Below are 19,133 nucleotides of genomic sequence, written 5' to 3'. Positions count from 1 at the left end.
GCTTCCCTGGTGGCTGAGACGGTAAAGAATCTGCCTTCTATGCGGGAGACTGGGGTTCAATCATGGATCAGGAAGATCCCCTGGAGGAGGGAATGGCAACCCACTCGAGTATTCTTGCCTGGAGAATTCCATGGACGGAAGAGTCTGGTTGGCTGCAGTCCCTGAGGTCGCAAAGAGTCGGCTACAACCGAGTGACTAGCATTCATACTTTCTGGGGGAGGATGAAGTTTTAGTTAGGTTAGTGGTGTGACCTAGGAGAAGTGACTCCATCTGGGGCCTCTGGGGTTCTTTTTAACATCAACCTAATTTTGAAACTGTTCCTACAGAAAAAAAAAATAGTTTATTGGGGCTTGGGGGGCACATAATGTTCAAATATTTTGAAACAACTTAAAAAAAAAAACAACAGTAAAACTGGACTCACTTCTTGAATTGACTATTAGAGGGACTTTCCTGGTGGTGTGGTGGCTAAGACTCTGTGCTCCCAACGCAAGTGACTTGGATTTGATCCCTGGTCAGGGAACTAGATCCCACTACTAAAGGTCCAGCATGCCACACCTGGCCAGACCTGGCACAGCCTAAATAGATAAACAAAGCAAAACAAAAAAATCTTCAGTACAAAAATAAAAAGACCAAACCCCAGTAACAAACAGACCTCCCAAACACAATGAAGTTTATTTACTGTAGTAAATAAGAATACCTTCAAGATAATTTAAATCAGTTTCCCAAGTTAGCAAGTCATGTGTGCTGCTCTTAACCGGCAGGACCTTTCTAGAGAGATATCTAACCATTTTTTAAACTTAAAAAAAAATGCATTTAGCTGCGCCAGGCCTTTGTTGTGGCACATGGAGTCTTTGCTCTTCATTGCATCATGCATGATCTCAGCTCCCTGACCTGGGATCCAATCCAGGCCCCCTGTATGGGGAGGACAGAGTTTTAGCCACTGGTCCACCAGGAAAGTCCCTCTAATAGTCAATTCAAGAAGTCTTCAGAATAGGCATCTTCAATGACCAACCAATTTCTCTTCTTTCCATTTTATTTTAGAACTAAGGAGGCACTGAACTAGAGAATTCTCCAGTTGCCAGCATTAGTTAGGTCACACGGGATTTCCCAAACTTGAGATTCCCAAATTCCCTGGCAGGAATCCCTGCAGGGTTTTGCAGGTCTAAGGGAGGAACCGAGCAAGTCTGGGTCACACCACTCGGTGGTTCCCAGCCTGGAGCGAGCCCTAGTCACCTGGGCAGGTGTTTCTGCTTTCTGAAAACATTTTTCGGAAATTTTGTTAAAACAACTCCGTACAATAGCTCGTGTGCAGTATGACTCCATTTCTTCAAATAGTGTAGGATTGAAAATTAATTTTGGTTATGAGAAACGCGTGGTCTATAGTTATTTGCATTTAAAAAATCTTCTACCATGAATAGTCATGTGTGTTAATTAAGAGAGTTTTTCAGTTTCTAATAAGCATTTTCCAGAGGCTTATCTGGACAATGGTTTCTCCGGGGCACACTGCCGGCGGGCGGAGCGGGGGGGGGGGCGGGGGGAGGGGAGGGGTGCGCCTCTCGCTCGCGCACGCGCAGATGACAACTCAGCGCTGCTCTGGGGCTCCGCGAGACTTCCGCAGGGCGAGATCCGGGCCCCGCCGGCGGCTCGGCCCCTCCTCCAAGCCCCGCCTCAATTTCCGGCTTTTTGCTCCGCCCCCTCGGCGTCTCGGGATCTTCTCCCTGGCCTGGCTCCAGCAGCCTCGGTCTGGCTGCGCGCTGCCCTCTCTTCTATTGCCGGCTGGGTTCCAGGCTTGTTTTGTTTGCGACGCTGTCGTGCCACAGCGCGCTTTACGGCCGCAGGGACGGAGCGAGCCGGCGCCAGGGCCCCTCCGGCCGTGAAGCAGGACGGGGAAAAGAGGTTGATGCCCGGCGGCGGGGCAAGCGCGTCATCTGGCCGGCTTCTCACCGCCGCGGAGCAAAGGGGAACCCGGGAAGCGGCGGGGTCGGCGTCCAGGAGCGGCCCGGGAGGCTCGGGCTCCGGCGGCAGAGGCGGAGCGGGCGTCCCCGGGCCGGGGAGCGGAGGCCCTGGGGGCCCCGCGGGCAGGATGAGCCTGACCCCGAAGGAGCTCTCGAGCCTGCTGAGCATCATCTCGGAGGAGGCGGGCGGCGGCAGCACCTTCGAGGGCCTGTCCACCGCCTTCCACCACTACTTCAGCAAAGCCGACCACTTCCGCCTGGGCTCGGTGCTCGTGATGCTGCTGCAGCAGCCGGACCTGCTACCCAGCGCGGCGCAGCGCCTCACGGCGCTCTACCTGCTCTGGGAGATGTACCGCACCGAGCCGCTCGCCGCCAACCCCTTCGCCGCCAGCTTCGCGCACCTGCTTAACCCCGCGCCGCCCGCCCGCGGCGGCCAGGAACCCGACCGGCCGCCCCTCTCAGGTACGGCTGGGACCGCCTTCCTGGAGCTGCTGGGCCTTCACCGGCCTGGGAAATCCGTCGTCTCCTTTTGAAATTCCCTCCCCACCCCCTCCACCAAGTACGGACGAGTGGCAGCTTCCTGGCACCGAAAATTAACCGCTCCCCCCGCAACAGTAGGAGCCGTCAAACCGTGCAGCTTAGTGTGGGGCTTGACGCTTTTGTGCCTCACATGCGGTTCGTTCTCGTCTAGCCCGTCAGAGGTGTGTGAAGTTGTAAGTAACGACACACTTTATCTGCCCCCGGCTTTAAGTCTCAGGAGAGTCAATGAGAAGTCATTCAGAACCGGAAGACGTGGTTGAGGCGGAGATACACATTACGCAGGGCTTCCCCGGTGGCTCAGTGGTAAAGAACCCGGCTGCCAATGCAGGAGACACGGGTTGGACCCCTGGGTCACGAAGATCTTCTGGAGAAGGAAATGGCAACCCACTCCAGTATTCTTGCTTAGAGAATCCCATGGACAGAAGAGCCTGGCAGGCTACAGCTCATGGGGTCGCAGAGTGGGACACGACTTACCAGCTAAACAACAAAGGATTATATTAGCCACCTTCTTGCTGTTAGGTGTCCTTGGTTAACGCGATGGGGTCACAGGATAGAAAACAGCCTCGAATTCACCGCCTAGATTATAAAACTACTACTGGACATTATGTAAAAGGTGTGTTTTCTGCAACTTTGGTGAGACCGGTGGATTTGATGTGAGACTGCTTTTTTTTTGTTTTGGTAACTCAAGAGCTTGTTTATGAGACTTGATTTTAGGAGAAGACCTGAAGCCAGGAGAGGAGAACGGCATAGAGGAGAAGATGGTGATGAGTGTCTCGGAGATTTAGACAGGGCCCAGTGTAGTGGGCAGAACAGGTTGTCAGAGGTGGGAAGCAGCTTGATCTCATAGTCCTTAGGCAGTGAGGAAACAGGTAAGTCACTCCTTAGGAAGGGACTGCTATTCCGGGAGCCAGAAGGTGAAGGCAGGATTAATGTAATACTAGAGAATTTTTTCCTGCAGGAGAGGGCTTCTGCAGTTAAGCTAGTCATTGTTGCTGCTGGCAATTCTTCTGGATCTAAAGCATCTTCTGATTGGTTACCTAAAAGGGGCAACTTTTGTATTCCATGAGATATCTGTAGCGTGCAGGTTCTGAACCTGACTTTCAGGAAGTTTGAGAATGTCCAGAAAAGTGACTGCAAGGTGTGTTGTGTGTGTGTATATGTGTGGTCTGGTCAAACCCGCCACCCAAGATGGACAGAGACAGTGTGGGATTTGGGTCTGAGAGCCTTCTGAATTTTGTAGGATGGGTTAGGTAAAGGAACTGTGACTTATGTAATGTTATTCTCAAATGCAATGAGTCTGAAACTAGATCTAGGCTGTTAACTTTGTATTGTAAATAGATTTCCCAGGAAAGAAATCCATAGATTGGTTATTTTGCCTGTCTCTGCCTCAGTTTACTTCTCTGTAAGCTGCAGATAATAATTCCCAGCTGGCAGAGTAGGCAGCAAGCATCTACCTGCAAAGCAGAAAACCAGAATTTGATCCCTGGGTCAGGAAGTTCCCCTGGAGAAGGGAATGGCAACCCATCCAGTATTCTTGCCTGGAGAATCCCATGGACAGAGGAGCCTGGCAGGCTAGTCCATGACATGGCAAAGAGTTGCACATGACTTCAGTTCAGTTCAGTTGCTCAGTCGTGTCCGACTCTTTGCCACCCCATGAATCGCAGCACGCCAGGCCTCCCTGTCCATCACCAACTCCCAGAGTTCACTCAAACTCAAGTCCATTGAGTCGGTGATGCCATCCAGCCATCTTATCCTCTGTCGTCCCCTTCTCCTCCTGCCCCCAATCCCTCCCAGCATCAGAGTCTTTTCCAGTGAGTCAACTTTTCCCATGAGGTGGCCAAAGTACTGGAGTTTCAGCTTTAGCATCAGTCCTTCCAACAAACACCCAGGACTGATCTCCTTTAGAATGGACTGGCTGGATCTCCTTGCAGTCCAAGGGACTCTCAAGAGTCTTCTCTAACACCACAGTTCAAAAGCATCAATTCTTCGGCGCTCAGCTTTCTTTACAGTCCAACTCTCACATCCATACATGACCACAGGAAAAACCATAGCCTTGACCAGATGAACCTTTGTTGGCAAAGTAATGTCTCTGCTTTTGAATATGCAATCTAGGTTGGTCATAACTTTTCTTCCAAGGAGTAAGCGTCTTTTAATTTCATGGCTGCAATCACCATCTGCAGTGATTTTGGAGCCCAGAAAAATAAAGTCTGACACTGTTTCCACTCTTTCCCCATCTATTTCCCATGAAGTGATGGGACCAGATGCCATGATCTTCGTTTTCTGAATGTTGAGCTTTAAGCCAACTTTTTCACTCTCCTCTTTCACTCTCATCAAGAGGCTTTTTAGTTCCTCTTCACTTTCTGCCATAAGGGTGGTGTCATCTGCATATCTGAGGTTATTGATATTTCTCCCGGCAATCTTGATTCCAGCTTGTGCTTCTTCCAGCCCAGTGTTTCTCATGATGTACTCCGCATAGAAGTTAAATAAGCAGGGTGACAATATACAGCCTTGACGTACTCCTTTTCCTATTTGGAACCAGTCTGTTGTTCCATGTCCAGTTCTAACTGTTGCTTCCTGACCTGCATATAGGTTTCGGGACTAACAAACACAGAGTTGTTATGAGGAATAGAAGTAAGTGTTATCCACAATTACTGTTGATAGAGATGGTGCTTAAATCCACAACAGAGGGACTGTCAATGACAAGGCTTATTACATTGTACATCAAGGGGCATATATAGTGGGTATATATATAGTTTTAATTAAAAAAAAAATTAAAACTGGAGTGTAATTGCTCTACAGTATTATTAGTTTCTGCAACAGTGTGAATCAGCTGTATGTATACAAACATCCTCTCCCTCGTGAGCCTCCCTCCTCCCCGTCCCACCCCTTTAGGTCATCACAGAGCACAGAGCTGAGCTCCCAGTGCCATATATACAGCAGCTTCCCATCTAGGGGGTGCATGTTTTTTGAGTGTTTCAGGTGACTCTGCTGCGGAGCCAAGGTTGAAAATGTATCTGAATGTGAGTAGGAAGGCTTCTTCACACTCGGGAAACTTCAGTCTGGCTGAGAAAACACAAACGTGACTGTGGCCTGACACCCAGGGCTGTGCTGGGTGGCACGTACACGGAGCCTCGTGGCACGGGAACTACACCCGTGGAGCCCGAGGGACCTCGAGAGGGACTGATGTTTCTGCTGGATGTTGATGAGGGGTGGTGGGAAGAGAAGGGCTCGGCCCTCTCAGGTATTCAAAGAGCTGCATGTATTGTATGTTTTGAAATCAGGACTCGGAGAAGCTAAGAGGTTTTGTGCAACCGGAATGCAGAGCACAGGCGTTGGAGGGGGAAATGGGAGGAGGAGAGTGCGTCAGGACCAGATGAGGAAGGTCTTATAACGGTGCAGAGCTAGTGGTTGCTTCCTTGTCCCTCTACCTTTTACACAGTTGCTGGCTGCAGCAGAGAAGAAAAGCATTTCTGAGGACTGTAGTTTTTGATTTGTTTTGGTCTGTATACATAAACTTATCTTTGCAGGAACTGAAGCATGTTAGAAAACAAAGCTCTTAATAGCTCCACGAACTTAAGTTTCCTTGACATCACCTCAGATCACAGTGAATCATTTGACATACAACAGTTGGCCCTGTACATCTTTGGGTTGTGCATCTAAGGATCCAACCAGACCCTTGGGGGTGTGTGTGTGTGGGGGGGAGTTCCAGAAAGTTCCCCAAAGCAGAACTTGAATTCTGGCAGCTATTTACATTTACTTACTTTGTACTTACCTAGCATTTACATTGTATTTACATAGCATTTACATTGTCTTAGGCATTGTAAGTAATCTGGAGTTTAAAGTATAAGGAGGATGTGTGTAGGTTACTTTCAAATACTACAGCTTTTATGTATAGGACCCAGGCATCCCTGGATTTTAGTATTTGCAGGAGGTCTTGGAACCAGTCCTTGGGATGATTCCTTAATTATATTTTCATAAATGTATTTGGTTAAACAAGTCTTCGATTATAATTGTCTTTAAAGATACATGAGATGCTAGTTTTATCAGGCTCAAGATAATTTCTAAAAATAACCATTAGCAAAATTGTCATACATTTTTTTGCTTGTGTATTTACAGGGTTTTTACCTCCTATAACTCCACCAGAGAAGTTTTTTCTTTCCCAGCTCATGCTGGCACCCCCACGGGAACTCTTCAAAAAGACACCCCGGCAGATCGCCCTTATGGACGTCGGGAACATGGGCCAGTCTGTGGACATTAGCGGGCTTCAGCTCGCCCTGGCTGGTAAGGCAGAGCCACGGTTCAGGTACTCATTCGCAGAGGCTGCTCTGCAATTCAGATGTCTCTACAGTGACATCCAGGGACCACAGATATATTTATGGATGATGCAATTGTGTCTTCCTAACTTTAAGAAAACAAGGAAATAAGCATCAATGACTACAAGGGACAGCTATAACTACAGTGTGTATGCAATAGTATCTTGTGTTTTAACAGATTTTCCCCTGGTTCCTACTGAGGTCGAAGTCTTTTGAGGTGTTTATTGGCCATTCAAGCTTTTAAAAATAAAATACTCATTGAAGTCATTAGCCCATTTCCCCCCCTATTTTTAAAGACTGATTTGTAGGAGTTTTGGAGAAAAAAACAAAAAAGCTTGAACCTGGCCCTTTGCTTGTGTGTTGTAGACAAGTTTCTCCGGTTACGAGCTTGTGTTTTCACTCTCCTTGTGCCGCATTTTAAAGTGTTTTTTGTTTTAACCTTTTTCAGAACGCCAGTCTGAATTGCCAACTCAAAGTAAGGCCAGCTTCCCTAGCATTCTCAGTGACCCGGACCCAGATTCGTCTAACTCTGGATTCGACAGCTCCGTTGCCTCTCAGATCACGGAAGCTTTAGTCAGTGGACCAAAGCCACCTATTGAAAGTGAGTAAATCTGATTTTATATTCTTTTATATCCTTGGTTTTATTTTAGCAGTGTCCTACTGAGACTCTGGTGTTCTGAAACATGTTGTTTTCGTTTATGCTGAAACATGAATCTTTTAAAAATTTTATTTTATTGAAATAGTTGATTTACAGTGTTGAGGTAATTTCTGCTGTACAGCAGAGTGATTCAGTTATATGTTCTTTTTCATATTCTTTTCATTATGGTTTCACACAGGATACTGAATTTTGATTCCTGTGCTATATGGTAGGACCTCCTCCCTTATGCTAATCCCAGAACCCCAGTCCACCCCTTGCCCGGGGCAGCACACGGCTGCTGTGTCTGGGAGTCTGTTTCAGTTTCATGGATAAGTTCATTCGTGTCACATTTCAGACCCCACGTAGCAGTGGTATATTCGTCTTTATCTGTCTGGTTTACTTCACTAATATGATAACCTCTAGGTCCATGTTGCTGCAAATGGCATTATCTCATTCTTTTTCTTTATCTGTTCATCTCTCAGTGGACAGATTGTTTCCATGTCTCAGCTATTGTGAACAGTGCTGCCCTGAACATACGGGTGCGTGTTGTCTTTTTGAATTGCAGTTTTGTCGATACAGACCCAGAAGTGGGATTGCTAGATCATATGGCAACTTGTTTTTAGTTTACTGAGAACCTCCATGATGTTTTCCACAGTGGCTGCACCAATTTACATTCCCATCAGTAAAGAAGGAGAGTTCCCTTTTCTCCACACCCTCTCCAGCATGTTATTTGTAGATTTTAATGATGGCCATTCTGACTGGTGTGAGGTGGTACCTCATTGTAGTTTTGATTTGCATTTCTCTAATAATTAGCTATGTTGAGCATCTTTTCCTGTGCCTATTGGCCATCTGTATGTCTTCTTTGAAGAAATGTCTCTTTAGATCTTCTGTTCATTTTTTGATTGGGTTGATTTTTTTGCTGTTGAGATGGATGAGCTCTATGTATATTTTGGAAATTAAGTTCGTGTTGGTCGCATCATTTGCAAATATTTTTTCCCAGTCTGTAGGTTTTCTCTTAGTTTTATTTATGGTTTTCTTTGCTGAAGAAAAGTTTATAAGTCTGATTAGGTCCCATTTGTTTATTTTTGCTTTTATTTCTATTGCCTTGGGAGAATGATCTAAAAAAACAAAAAAAACATTGGTGGGATTTATGCCAGAGAATGTTAAACATGAATTTAATGAGAAACTTCTAGTATGATGTATGGAACATAGTAGATAGGCTCAATAAAAGTTAGTTTCTTTAATAAAAATACCAAGTTTTTTTTTAATTACATACCTAAAGCTATACATTCCCTGAAATAAGGTTATTTTTGTATCTTATTACCTTTTTTGTTTTATACCTCTTTATTAATTTCATCATTAATAATGGAGAATAATAATGGAGAATCTCATCATTCTCCATTAAAGTTTTACTGAGTCTTACGGCTCTTATTTTAATTCAAAGAAAACACCTATTGAAGCTTATGGAACTGTATTTTTTGGTTTTATAGGCTTCTGTGTGGTTTTAATGATGACGGCATGCTTTCTGCTTAGGGATAAGATTATGTTCTCCAGACTGTAGTGTTACCTTGAGTTTGAAACCTGCACTGTGACTCTTCATGCCATTTATAGTAGTTCTTTGGCATAAACAAGTCTCAGCTAGTCACAGTGTATGGGAAGGCCCAAGGCACAGAGGTGGTTATTTAATGCTCGCTGGGCACAGCTGTGACTGGAATGGGCCACTGGAAAGGGATGTAAGGAGACTGGTCAGGTATCAGGTCCGAGTCTAGCTGAACACCAAGCATCCTCACCTCATGGGAACTTTCTCTTGATCATAAAAGTACTGCATCTCCTAAAATGTTAAAACACTTTCTGTTAATAGCCTGCAGAGATTCAGTGCTGGTTCTGGTGAAGAGATGGTATAGTTTAAGATAAAGGGATGGGGCTTCCTTGGTGGCTTGGTGGTAAAGAATCTGCCTGCCAGTGCAGGAGACACGGGTTCAATCCCTGGTCCAGGAAGATCCTAAATGCTGAGGAGCACCTGAGCTTGTGCACCACAACTATTGAGCCTGTGCTCTAGAGCCCAGGAGCTACAACTACTGAAATCTGCGTCCCTAGAGCCCATGCTCCTCTGCAGTAAGAGAAGCTGCGGAAATGAGAAGCCCGTGCACTGCAGCTGGAGAGTAGCCCCTGCTCTCCACAACTAGAGAAAAGACCATGTAACAACAGAGACCTGACACAACCCAAAAAAAGACAAAGGGACGATTCTTAGCCAGAAAATAGACATTTTCAATGAACTGGAGTATCCATGTCTGAAATTTGACTGGGGCTTGGTCCATGGGAGGAGACAGCCGTCTTAGGCCCTGTGTGAAAACCAAAGAGGGGCTGAAGTTTGCGCAGGACTCCCAGCCAGTGTTTGTTTTCATTTACTGAAGAGCATTTATATCTTAGGGATCAATCTTTATAACAGTTGAGGTATTGAGTCACTCCCCTGTCCTTTTTTTTTTCTTTTCACTGTTTTATTAAAATGATATAGCATTTGTGAATTGATGGGTTTATGAAACTCTCCAGATTCGTTTGAGAATGTCCGGTCAACCATAGTTCTCACCTGCCCATTTTATCTATACATAATTTGCTACTGCAAGGTTTTAAGAGGCAAAAATAAAACTGGTACACATTATATGGTCTCTGAATAAAACAGTGCTGAGAACAGGATGACTGAGATCAAATAGTGTTTTATTTTTCCCATCAAAAGACTTACCAATGAAGTAAGTGGTGTCCTTTTGCTACTGAGCATGACTGAACCAGGACTTGGCAGGGGTGGCAGTGCTCTCCTCTGCTCTCCAAAGACTGATGGATGCGGTCTCTGGTATAATAATTCTGTGTCACATCCCATTCTTTCATTTGTGTTCTGGAAAAACCGACTTTATGTCATTTCTGCTTCTGATTTTTGAATCACTGTGACCGTGTTGTCCTTATTAAGCAACCCACTCCAGTACTCTTGCCTGAGAAATCCCGTGGACAGAAGCTGCCTGCAGGGCTACAGTCCATGGGGTCGCAGAGTCAGACATGACGGGGCACGCCCGCATGCACAGACGTGGAGTTTATACAGAAGTGTGTGAGTGTCAGCCGACCCACAGCAGCAGTCACACAGGCTCCTCTGATTGCAGGCCATTTTCGGCCAGAGTTCATTCGCCCCCCGCCTCCGCTGCATGTGTGTGAGGACGAGCTGGCCTGGCTCAACCCCACTGAGCCTGACCATGCGATCCAGTGGGACAAGTCAATGTGCGTGAAGAACAGCACCGGTGTGGAGATCAAGCGAATAATGGCTAAAGCCTTCAAGAGCCCCCTGTCCTCTCCTCAGCAGACACAGGTATGTGTTTACCATCAGCGTTTTCCTGTATTGAATTCACCAAGTGGTTTTGTTTCTCATAAAGTGATAAACGACCAGTGATCACTAGTGGGAAGTGTCTTGGTCCCTGAAGCTTCGTTTGGCCTCCCACTCTGCTCGCTGCACTGGTGGGGCAACGAGTCTGGTGCCCAAACACCTGGCAGCTTCTGTCTGGGATCAGTTCGCCCCTGGGCGAGGGGTCTGAGGTGGCGCTCACTTTGGGGCACTCTGCTCTGGCTCTGCTGCTGGGTGCTTCGTGTACGCTGTTGCTAAGCTGAACGGGACTGACTTACCCCAGAGGGTAAGTCCGCAGTCACTCACATCTCACCAGGGAGGGAAACCAGCACCCATCACACCGTTGGTCGGTCGTGGACTCAAAAGTCCCTGTGCCCGACGATGAGACTTCCTTCAGGCAAGACGGACGCTGTGGGTAGTTCCTGTTGGTGCATCTTACCCAGTTTGTACTCTCTCCCATTAGAACTTGTCAGGAGGTACATTTCCAACCCGGTTTACCACCTAACACCATCTTCAGAGTCAAGTAACAGCCTTGTTCGTAGTTCACTTTGCTAACCAGTCAGTCCTGAAAGAGTATGTGTGTACAAGCAAGTAGATGAGGAAATAGCATAGAAAATGTATGTAAAGCAATGTACAAATCTGGCAAAAAACACTATTTTTGCGGACACATATTTGAATAACAGAGTGCGTGTGACTCGCACTGTAGTGTAGGCAGTCTGACCCCCGACCCCCCCCTCCCCAGGTGCTGGGCAGGCTTCAGTTCCTGAGTTTCCTGATGACCTCTGTGGTCTGTGCTTTTCAGTAGTACTAGTTGGTAAGATTATTTTTGATTATAACCAAAAACAAAAAAGAAGAAAAACCTACCTACAAGGGACTTAAGGATGTTATTGTTAAAATCCAGACAGTATTGATTCTGGTTTCATGCCCAGGAGGCATCAGTGTTATTTATAAACTCTAGTGATGGTGCCTGGTTGTAATACCTGACAATTCAAATATAAGTGTCAAAATATCAAAGCATGATGATCATGGGTTTGAGGGAAGATACTGATGAAGTTGGTTCAGTGCAGGTAAATTTTATAACATTTTAAAAATAAAATACTTGAGTATTTTTATATGCAGGAAAGAGAACTTCTAACTTAAATTCTTTTTCTCTCTTTAAAAAAACTTGATTTTATTTAGCTCCTTGGAGAGTTGGAAAAGGACCCCAAACTTGTTTATCATATTGGCCTCACTCCAGCCAAACTTCCTGACCTAGTGGAAAACAATCCTCTAGTTGCTATAGAAATGTTGCTGAAGTTAATGCAGTCAAGTCAGATCACTGAGTATTTTTCAGTTCTGGTCAATATGGATATGTCATTACATTCGATGGAAGTTGTAAATCGGTAAGTTTCTGTACTCCATCAAATGCTGGGTGGGGGCGGGGGCATGTATATAGATCCTGATTAAATGATTAGAAGGGGAAAAACTCACAACATTTTTTTCCCCTGGCATTGTTAGTCTGAGAACACCTATTAAATAATCTGAGCTTTAGTGTTAACTGCAAATGAATTTCGCACCCCAAGGAAGAACGTGGAGGGTATTCTGAGCGTTTAACACTGTCTTAACCACTGGACCACCTGGGGAGTCACGGCCTGTGAAATCTACTTGCTAAAATGTATTTCCCTATATGTGATTATATATTCCTAGTGCTCTGTGCTCAAGTCCCTCAGTCATGTCTGACTCTGTGCTTCCATGGACGGTAGCCCAGCAGGCTCCTCTGTCCATGGGATTTTCCAGGCAAGGATACTGGAGTGGGTTGCCATTTCCTATTCTGGGGATCTCTCTGACCCAGGGATCGAACCCAAGTCTCCTGCATCTCCTGCATCGGCAGGTGGATTCTTTACCACTGCACCACCTGGGAAGCTGTATAGTCTTTATATAAATTACAGGTGTTGCATTATTTCTGTTAGTGACTAAAGCTATATCATGGGAAGGTAGGGGCCAAGGAGCTGAGACAGTTCCAAGAATACCTTCCTAGAATTCCCGGCATTGTTCTCTGAACCGCTCTTTGATTTGGTCTTCTTGCTCTGCTGTCATCAACTGTCAGGGAAGCAAGAAGAGGTTTCTCACTTTGTTACTTTGCTTACAAGTTTTAGGTACGTCACAAATTTCACAGACTTGGAGGTTAGCTTGGGAACCTGCTGTTAAGCTGTTTATATGTAGTGTAGGTCAGGAAGATCCCCTGGAGGAGGAAATGGCAACCCACTCCAATGCTCTTGCCTGGGAAATCCCATGGACAGAGGAGTCTGGCGGAGTACAGCACATGGGGTCACAGGAGAGTCAAACACGACTTAGCAACTCAACAACAACAAGTAGTGCAGCCACACAGGCAGGCTTGCCTGGCTTCTCATCCTCAACCCCTCCACGTGGTGTCCTGTTTTGAGGGCTAAATCATATGGCCTTTCTGCTTACGGGGAGATCCATTCTGAGCACCAGACAACCACACTTCAATTAGAGCACGACCTTTGTGGAGCACTCGTTTGTAAGGTGGGGATTATTGTTTTTTAACCTACTTATAGCTGTACTCAGAGACAGCAATGGCACCCCACTCCAGTACTCTTGCCTGGAAAATCCCATGGACGGAGGAGCCTAGTAGGCTACAGTCCATGGGGTTGCTAAGAGTTGGATACGACTGAGCAACTTTACTTTCACTTTTCACTTTCATGCATTGGAGAAGGCAATGGCAACCCACTTCAGTGTTCTTGCCTGGAGAGTCCCAGGGACGGGGGAGCCTGATGGGCTGCCGTCTATGGGGTCACACAGAGTCGGAACGACTGAAGCGACTTAGCAGCAGCAGCAGTATAGCTGTACTAAGCTGGGAATTCCCGGGCAGTCCAGTGTTTAGGATTCAGCACTTCCACTGCTGAGGGCCAGCATTCACTCCCTTCAGTGGGGAGGGGGAACACGACTAAGATCCCCAAATCTGCATGGTGAAGCCCCCCGCAAAAAAGTCCTTTTAAGTTAATCAGCTGGTGGGAAAAGCCTAACTGAAAGCCCAGGGCAGGTGTGTCCTAGGGCAGCACAGATCTGGGGAGGGAGAGAGGAAGCACGTTTTCAACCTTCATTTTCTGTCGCTCGCAAGACCTGTCAACCTGCTCCTTTCGCCGCCTTCTCGTCTGAGCCTTTCTTCTGTTTGGGTCCTCCAGGCTGACCATGCTGAGTGCTTACTTACTGTCTAAACCAGACCGTAGGCACTTTGTCCAAGGATAACTACATCCTTTTATCAGTGTGGACATGATTTCAAGGGTGGGGTCTGCTGTGGGAGCCCCACCCACCCCCCTCATTGTGCATCACCCCATCCCACGCGTCACCAGCAGCCTATGGCTGCGTTTCCTTGGAGCCTTGTGGGAAAAAATTCTGTAGTCGGGTAATGTGCCACGCCCACCCCCGATTCTACACTTCACTTAGATTATTTACTGATTTGAAGAACACTTCTCTCCTTGGGTTTCCATTTAAGTCATATGCCCTGTGAATCCTTCCCATTTACACTGCTCCTTGAGCAAACATTTGCCTCATGTAAGTACTCAGTCATGCATTGTGCTGTTCAGTTCCTACCACGCCTTCCTTCACAAGTACTCCTTGCATAGCACTCATGTGTAATCAGGTTGGTATTACTTAGGTAGACGGAGTAACTGCCCACATCGTCAGAGCCTGGATGGTAACTAGAACTATGATTCAGCCAAGACCACCCAGGGACATGGTGCTCAGCGCTTATTACATATGATGTGCAGACCTGAGAAACGGAAGTGTCACTTATTAACGGGGGTGAGTGGGGTGGGTGGCTCCAATGTTTACCTGCATAAACCATTAATATTAGAATTTTCACTAAGTGACCGAAATTAACAGGCCTGCCTTTATTTTTATGAAACAGACTAACCACAGCTGTTGATCTACCTCCTGAATTTATTCACCTTTATATATCCAATTGCATTTCTACCTGTGAACAAATTAAGGATAAATATATGCAGGTAAGTCACAATTTCTGTAACCTTTATAAATACCTGCCCTGAACAGACGCTGACACAGGCTCCTCTTTCAGAACCGTCTGGTGCGTCTCGTGTGCGTCTTTCTGCAGTCCCTGATCCGTAACAAGATCATCAACGTGCAGGACTTGTTTATAGAAGTGCAGGCCTTCTGCATCGAGTTCAGCAGGATCCGTGAGGCCGCAGGCCTCTTCCGGCTGCTGAAGACCCTGGACACCGGAGAGACGCCTGCCGAGACCAAGGTGTCCAAGTGATGCCTCTTGGGACCTCCTGTTCACTGTTCAGCTGTGCTGTGCTTTCCTTTTTAAATCTGTCCAGACCCGTGATTGCCTGGTTTAATGCACATAAACATCACTCTCTCCACTTAGAGTCTTGCCTCCCTGGGTGACTTTTCCCTTTAGATGAATTTTTGGTGGGAACCTGGAAGAATGCATCCTGTAGGTCTTGCTGATGGCTATCCACAGGGAAAGGTCATCCCAAAGTCACTGCACTCGGGAGATGAGGCCGTCAGCATTGAAGAGCAACAGGCTTATTTTTGCTTAAGATGTAAGTCATAGGCTTCTGATGAGGCTTTAGGAAGAGTAAATGAAGACCCTCTTTAAGAACGAATTCCTGCCCCTGGGGCCTGGAGTCATCCCGGGATGGCAGCCTGACCCTTGAACTTCTCACTGGGCCCAGTGTGAGCCATGGACACACATGTAACCTCATGCTTGCTTTTCACGGGGACCTAAAACAGAGTAAACACTTTTCTTGGGCTGTCCACCAATGTGGGGATTCCCCAAAACTGCCTTTGGGGGCTGTGATAGCTGGTAGTTCTCCAGGCTTTCTCTCTTGATGTTCGGTGCTCTGGGAGGAGGACAGTCCTGGGAAGCTGTCCTCACTGAGTGGGGTGTGTGCCCCGCCTGTGGGCTCCTGTGGGCTGTTACCCCTCTTTTAACTCTGGACAACAGTGCCTTACATTAAAGTTTTCTATGAACTCTATCATCTGATGTAGTTTTTACTTGAAGAAATCCCCCACCTACTGAGGTACTTTCAAAGCATACTCTATACAGAAACCTGAGTAACTCACCTTCCAGTCCAACTCTTAGCAAAAGTTAAAGGATATACCAAGTAGGGCAGGTTTTAAGATTAGTATAAATTCCAGCCTTGTAATATTGGCAAAACGGTATGCCTAGATGATGAGAAATTTTAGCTTAGATATTCTCATAAAGGGAAGGATTTATAAATATATCAGCTTCAAAAGGACCCAAGCTGGCCTAACAGGTATGCCTTCAGAAGTCTAAATATGGACGTAACGCACTTCTTTCCACACCTAACTTTTCTTTGCCCAGGGCTGAGGTGCGGGCATCACCATTTTGCACATTAGCACTGGGCAAAGAAAGCTTATTAGCCAGTACCATCTGTGATGGTGAAGTTTCGCCCATACCACTGCTGGAAGTGCTCAACCTCGGGTCAGGCCCTGCCGATTCTCGGTAAGTGAGAGCTCCCGGCCGGCAGCCTGGATGCACACACAGAGCTTGCCTGGCACACGTTTTCTCTGTGAGGCCCTCAGTCATGCGGCAGCCCTATGCCTGGGCACTGTCCCAAGCTACGGAATCACCAACTTAAGCGGCACAGAATGTCAGAAATGTGGTACCACACTTCCCACGAAAGGACACCTGTTGTCAGTCTGACGCTAGAAGACCATGTCCTTTCCAGCCTCACCTGGGAACGTGTGTGCCAGCAGCTAGGCACTTCTCTGCCCTGGGGCATCCACAAGTTGCCACCCACACAAACACTGATTTGGGGCCACAAACAGGCTTTTGTGGGCAGATTTGCAAACGTGGCCTGTGACTAAAGACAGACCATTGTTCATCATTTCTAGGTTACAGTCCTGGTGTTTACTTGACAGAGGAAAGGGTTTCAGGTGTATTTCAAATAAACAGCTTACAAAGAATAGTAGTTATATTTAGAGAACATTTTATGGGAGGGGAAAAAAAAATCCATAAACATTTACAACACCAGCAAAAAGTTCTTCGTTAAACATGTTTAAAAGTAGAAGAAAGTTTACCTGAAATAAAAGGAACTATAATCCTAGGATTTGATAACTGCATCAACTTTTAAGTTTAATCAGATGAGTTCATGTTTTCTAAAAACCACATCTTGAATTCTCTGGACTTTCAGTTCCAATTTCTAGCTTTAATATCTTCAAATCACCTGCTTAAAAGAAGACAGCAAGACGACCTGTTAAAATGACATCTTAGGGTAGAAAGATGTTTGAAAAAGTATTTGTGAGCCTAAAATATAACTATTTCAAATACCTTTCTTTAGCAATATTGTTTGTTTATGCAACTCTAAGAAAATGGTATCATTCAGACAAATGATACCATGATAAATGGTATCAGAATAGACAAACTTTGATAAATTTTAATGGACTCAATGGACATGAGTTTGTGCAAACACTTATGTGGAAAATCCTTAAGAAATGGACTTCCAAAATCCTGAGATTCAATAACTAATCAGCCTAACAGGAAACATAAGTGTTTTCCCAGGTTTCTTTTTATCCGTTGATAAATAAGCCTCCAACGCGTCAAAAAGAATGGGTTGACTTTTCTTGTACTAATCTTAAACTAATGTAATGCAAATACTTTTTTGATTTACAACTTGTTTTGTACTTTCCTGTTAGAATGAGGGCACACTTCTAGATACATGGCTGATGATGACATTGTTTTACTACTGTAACTAGTAATCGATGTGCCAGTACTTTTGAAAATGAAATGCTTTTAAAAGTGTTTTAAACTTCAAAAATGAAAATTAACTGGGAAAAGCATTGGTGGCTTTTCTAATTGGTGATCTTGTGACAGAAGCACAGCGTGCAGAAAAATAAGATGAACTCTGGTTCAGGCCAAAGTTCTGTGCTCTGTAAGCTGCAAATTAGAGTTTACACCGAGCCTGGAGAAATGCTTTTGACTAAAACATGTAAGTACCTCAGGTTCTAGTTAGCCACATACATGTGCTGACTTTACCTCAGCCCTCACTGATCATACGAGTGTGCTCCAAAACAGACTATAGCTAAGCTAAGCCGTCTTCCGGGGGCATCTGGTTATGTTGGGTATCTTGTCCCAGTGAAAGCAACCTGGTTCCTGAATGTCTTGTGCCTGTGTGCTCAGTGAGGTCTGACTCTCTGCGACCCCATGGGCTGCAGCCCACCAGGCTCCTCTGTAAATGGAATTGTCCAGGCAAGAATACTGGAGTGGGTTGCCATTTCTTCCTCCAGGGGATCTTCCCGACCCAGGCAAGGATTGAACCCACGCCTCTTGTGTCTCCTGCATTGGCATGCGAATTCTTTACCATGTGGTCTATTACTATTATTATTGTTTTCATGATTCTAGCGGTCTTTGGTGTATTAAGTGTATCATAAAACATGAATAATGGTGCTTACTGCGTGCTGAAGCCCCAAAGTTCCCCAGGGTTCACCAATCATCTCTTGTTAAAAATGTATGAGCTTGCTGGAAAGGCCCATTTTGGAAACCGTGCCCCGACGTTACTGAGGTCAGACCAGAGGTTCGCTTCAGGAGGTTTTGTCATCGTGTACCCAGAGAGAGCCAACTGCCAGGGGGCACACTGCAATTCGGCCTTTTAGTGTCATCATTCCTCAGTAACTGTGGGGCAGCCCTCCAGGGAAGAGTCTGGGCGCCCACCACTCCCAGCAGGCAGGCGCTGTTACCTGTTCAGGTGCGGTGTGCACATCCCTCCTGCAGGCGGCCTGGCTTTCTGACGGGAAGCCCCGAAGCTGCCCAGCAGGGGGCGCTGGCATCCATGGGTCCATGCTGTCCACACATCACCGAGGCCCTCACAGTTAAAAACAAAGAACAGTCTCTGCATTACCTGTGAACAAAGCTTTCAAGACAACTGTCAGAAGGAAAGCGATTCCTGCCATTAAGTAATACAATCTGAACTAAATCTCTCTGCTTTACTAACCTTTCTTCATTTATATTCCCCAGATTCCCAGCATTTTATCAAAGTTGTGTTTCAGCAAAAATTCTAGTAACTGACCCTTTATCACGTCTACCTAAGAAAATCCTTTTGAAAGGAAACATTTTCCTTACCAAGTACAAAAGGGTTTTCTGTCTGCTCTTGCAGATTTCCTTATCTGCTGTTAAAGACTTGTGTTTCTAAAGATGAGAGTACTGTAATTTTTCCAGTCTCTTATGTTTATAACGTAGGGTCAAAGTCTCTTTTTTTTGACTGTGCCTCACAGCACAGGGGATCTTAGTGCCCTGATAAGGGGTGGAACTCGTG

At 45.9% G+C, this 19,133-nt stretch overlaps 1 protein-coding gene, 1 long non-coding RNA gene and 1 other non-coding gene across 8 annotated transcripts; 1 reads left to right on the top strand and 2 right to left on the bottom strand.

Moving 5' to 3' along the window:
• Positions 1 to 1,821: 1,821 nt before the first annotated feature.
• On the top strand, positions 1,822 to 15,833 carry CNOT11 (CCR4-NOT transcription complex subunit 11). 5 transcript variants are annotated; one of them, XM_086327911.1, is made up of 7 exons: positions 1,822 to 2,417; positions 6,612 to 6,776; positions 7,257 to 7,409; positions 10,595 to 10,797; positions 12,010 to 12,212; positions 14,741 to 14,837; positions 14,909 to 15,833. In XM_086327911.1, exons 1-7 carry the CDS (start codon positions 1,901 to 1,903, stop codon positions 15,104 to 15,106), a joined length of 1,536 nt encoding a protein of 511 aa, XP_086184037.1. In that variant the 5' UTR covers positions 1,822 to 1,900; the 3' UTR covers positions 15,107 to 15,833. The 5 variants fall into 5 exon arrangements, with proteins under 5 accessions (XP_086184037.1, XP_086184040.1, XP_086184039.1 ...); XM_086327914.1 differs by having other exon boundaries at positions 1,822 to 2,656; XM_086327913.1 differs by having other exon boundaries at positions 1,822 to 3,108.
• Positions 7,522 to 18,490, bottom strand: LOC147363693 (uncharacterized). 2 transcript variants are annotated; one of them, XR_015137366.1, is made up of 4 exons: positions 18,274 to 18,490; positions 16,903 to 17,051; positions 10,186 to 11,395; positions 7,522 to 8,563 (listed from the first exon to the last, which is right to left on the bottom strand). It is a non-coding gene; the product is annotated as an uncharacterized LOC147363693 (long non-coding RNA). The 2 variants fall into 2 exon arrangements; XR_015137367.1 differs by having other exon boundaries at positions 16,903 to 17,048; positions 18,274 to 18,488.
• Positions 18,378 to 18,491, bottom strand: LOC147363692 (small nucleolar RNA SNORD89). The gene has a single exon (XR_015137509.1). It is a non-coding gene; the product is annotated as a small nucleolar RNA SNORD89 (small nucleolar RNA).
• Between the last annotated feature and the right edge of the window lie 642 nt (positions 18,492 to 19,133).

Source organism: Bos grunniens, chromosome 11 (genome assembly GCF_055505025.1).
Source record: "Bos grunniens cultivar Pamir isolate PY7600 chromosome 11, Bosgru_T2T1.0, whole genome shotgun sequence".
Lineage (NCBI taxonomy): Eukaryota > Metazoa > Chordata > Mammalia > Artiodactyla > Bovidae > Bos > Bos grunniens.
This window is presented reverse-complemented; position numbering and strand designations above follow the sequence as displayed.